This window comes from Lathyrus oleraceus, chromosome 4 (assembly GCF_024323335.1).
Source record: "Lathyrus oleraceus cultivar Zhongwan6 chromosome 4, CAAS_Psat_ZW6_1.0, whole genome shotgun sequence".
Classification (NCBI taxonomy): domain Eukaryota; kingdom Viridiplantae; phylum Streptophyta; class Magnoliopsida; order Fabales; family Fabaceae; genus Lathyrus; species Lathyrus oleraceus.
This window is the reverse complement of record NC_066582.1, coordinates 383531305-383534678: the sequence shown is the minus strand read 5'-3', so window position 1 is coordinate 383534678 and position 3374 is coordinate 383531305. Positions and strand designations below refer to the sequence as shown.

Sequence of the window (3374 nt, the reverse complement as noted above, 5' to 3'; positions counted from 1 at the left end):
TCTCTATTGTTCTTCTCTTTTCATTACTATTGTGTGAGTAATACCAATCTTGTTCATCAAGATGAGGAAACATTTAATAATATTCTTTTACAAATTATTGAGCAGGATAAGAATAAATATTCCCATAATTATAGCTTAGTTGGAAGGTTGATATATTTGAAAATGTTGTCAGTATATTATATAATAGAAAAATAGGGGAAAAATCGTGTATACTGGTTGCACATGGGCTGGGAAGCACAGATTAAGTAGTAGGCATCATATAATTTAATTTGTGGGGTCAATTTATATTTTTATAATGTAATCAAATTTCTATTTAAGGCATGGGCTTGGATACATTTTTCTCATATCATAATTCATAACATCTCTTTTCTTTCTTATATTATTATATATTTAGTTTTTTGTTGTGTCAAAAATGGTGCTAGCTGGTAAGCTTATTACAGAACTTGGGATCAAAACACCAGCCGATAAGTTCTACAAACTGTTTGCATCAGAACTTCACGAAGTGCAAAACTATTGTGAAAGAGTTCATCATACCAAGTTGCATGAAGGTGAAGACTGGCATCATTCTGATACAGTTAAACACTGGACTTATGTTATAGGTAATTGTGTTTCTAATAACCAAATGAAAACTTATATTATATTGAGATGTAAAATATATAAAGTTGTTTAGTGTCTAATATAGATCCAGTTTAGTTATGAATTTGATATTTATTTTTTATTAAAATAATAAATTTACTTTTCAGACATTTTTAAGAACTCTTATATTGATCTATACAGAGTTCATTAAGAAGAGGAGAAGAAAAAAAACTTGAACCTACTTGTAGATAGAATTACTTACGCCCCTCACCAACAGATCAATAATAGTGACCAAATTTAGGAAATTGTGTTCAACATATTATTAGGTTTTGATGAGTTTTAAGGATGCATTTAATATATATAAGATTTTTTTAATAGACAAATAATAAAATTTTCTTTTTAGACAAATTAATTTTATTGATATATTAGATTTGATTTTATTAAAAAGGTTTAGGGTTATATTTGGACTATTTTTAAAAGATCCATGCTAAACAAGTTTGAGTATTAAATTAATAAACTGTAAAGATTTCAAAAATAAATAAATTCTCTAGAAAAATATTGAGATCTCCAAATTAATAACATAATTATATTTTAGGTAGTATAATAGTGTATATCATGTCGATGATGTATCGAGTGAGGTCTATATATAAATAATGTATATCATGATCTATCGAGTGAGGTCTATATATAAATTCTTATTCTTTTGGCCACATGCAGTCAAGCCATAATCAAATAGCGTAACTCATCTCTTTAATATAGGAGATATGGTTTGTTAGTCAGCGTTGACTATGGAAACTCTCTCCATTGATGAAACATGCTTGGGGAGTCACATTCTATAATATGAATCCTACTTACTAGATATTTGATTGATGAGTGAATCTTAACACTAGTGTGATCTGAAATGTAACATAATGATCCACAATCCTCAAACACAAAACATATACCGTAAAAACAAAGTGGTTTAAAGTAATTCATTTCTAGATTTTTATTGGTTTATAAATAATTTATATAAAAAGTACGATCGAGCATCACCTGAAAATTTGTTAAAAAATAAACCCTTTAAAACGTTTAATAAAATATTAAATTATATAATAATAAAAGCAAACACAAATTATTAAAATTTTTTAATAAAGTAAATACTCATAGAATACACATAAAAAAGTAAGAATACTAAATATTTGAAAAAGCATAATTAATTTTGAAAATAAAAATAAATGATAATTAGTAATAGAAATACTAGTAGTTATTTTTAACCATCCTATATTAGCTTTGGACTTGCTCCCTACTAAAATTACAAAGTCACAATCACAAAGATAATCTAAAACTTTTAAGACACCTCTAGGACAAAAGGTTAGGTGAATAAAGACAATAAAATATTTTATCTTAGAAATAATGCATCCTTATTCTTAAAATTTTAGATATCTTTTGGTGAAACTATTTCTTTAAAAACGTATTTAAAATTATTGATATTGAGCTAATATATATATATATATATATATATATATATATATATATATATATATATATATATATATATATATATATATATATATATATATATATATATATATATATATATATATATATATATATATATATATATATATATATATATATATATATATATATATATATATATATATATATGAAACAGAAAATTATATTAAAATTTGGAAAAAAAATAGAGGTTATGATTTTAGTTGTACAAAATTTATATGTGAATTTTGACCCCATTATAAAATACATCTGGTCTGTCCTTTGAATCTCTCTTTGTTAACCATTGTTATTAATTGGTTTTGACATGAGAACAGATGGGGAGGTACACACATGTAATGAAAGTATTGAAGAAGTAGATGATGAGAACAAAAAAATCACATACAAGCTGTTTGGTGGAGATATTGACAACTACACTGTTTTTAAGCTGATTCTAGAAGTGATTAATAAGGCTGATGGCACCGCTGCTGTTAAATGGACTATTGATTATGTGAAAATCAATGAAGATGTTGATACTCCAAATGGCTGGATGGATTACCTTAGCAAAAGCACTAGAGACATTGATGGTCATCTTCTCAAGGGAGAAAGAGTTGCACTATAAGTCATAAAGACATAATATATTAAGTTAAAAAGAAGTCTGTTTGCTTTTATGGATATACTTATTATATATTCCATCTTTATAATTATTGTGATGTTTGTAATGGCATGCATGTATCATATATAAGCATGCATGTTTGCTTCTCTTGATGCTTCCTTTGTATGAAATGAATGTGTCGGCCATGTATTGATGATCGTGTCATATGCTTCCTTTGTATGAAATGCACGTTTGCAAATTAAATAAATGGATATTTGTGTTTTGCAAGTTATATTTGCGCAATAATGTTTCTGAATTATATAAAGTTTGATTTGCCAAATCTTCATAAGATGATTACTTCTGGCCTACAATTGATTAAAAATAGGAAACTAAATGGCTTATTCTAGCGGGTACTAAATGGCTTGTTCTTTTAGCATTTAATTTTACATCATCCACTTATATGAGACTTTTCATTTTAAATGAATAGAGAATACTGTTACTAAAAAAAAAAAATTCACTCATTTTTTAAATTCATAATTTTCACATGTGAAGTTGAAGTCTCTCTGACGATATCGGAAATTCTGTTTATTCTATTGGAAATTTCAAAATCACTAGATTTTATATTATAAATTACTGAATTTCCAAAATTTCAAAAAGTTTTGGTAGTAATGAAAACATTTAATCGAAAATATCAAAATTTCTAATACAAAATTATCTGGAAAATTTTCAA

The 3374-nt window shown here is 25.7% G+C and overlaps 1 protein-coding gene across 1 annotated transcript; it reads left to right on the top strand.

Moving 5' to 3' along the window:
* The first annotated feature begins 341 nt into the window (after nucleotides 1-341).
* Nucleotides 342-2936, top strand: LOC127075577 (MLP-like protein 34). The gene is made up of 2 exons (XM_051017034.1): nucleotides 342-599; nucleotides 2388-2936. Exons 1-2 carry the CDS (start codon nucleotides 413-415, stop codon nucleotides 2669-2671), a joined length of 471 nt encoding a protein of 156 aa, XP_050872991.1. The 5' UTR covers nucleotides 342-412; the 3' UTR covers nucleotides 2672-2936.
* The last annotated feature ends 438 nt before the right edge of the window (nucleotides 2937-3374 follow it).

Coding starts and splice junctions, on each gene's coding strand:
- LOC127075577 (XM_051017034.1), top strand. CDS start 413: ATGGTGCTAGCTGGTAAGCTTATTACAGAACTTGGGATCAAAACACCA. Junction 600..2,387: donor ACACTGGACTTATGTTATAG/GTAATTGTGTTT, acceptor ACATGAGAACAG/ATGGGGAGGTACACACATGT.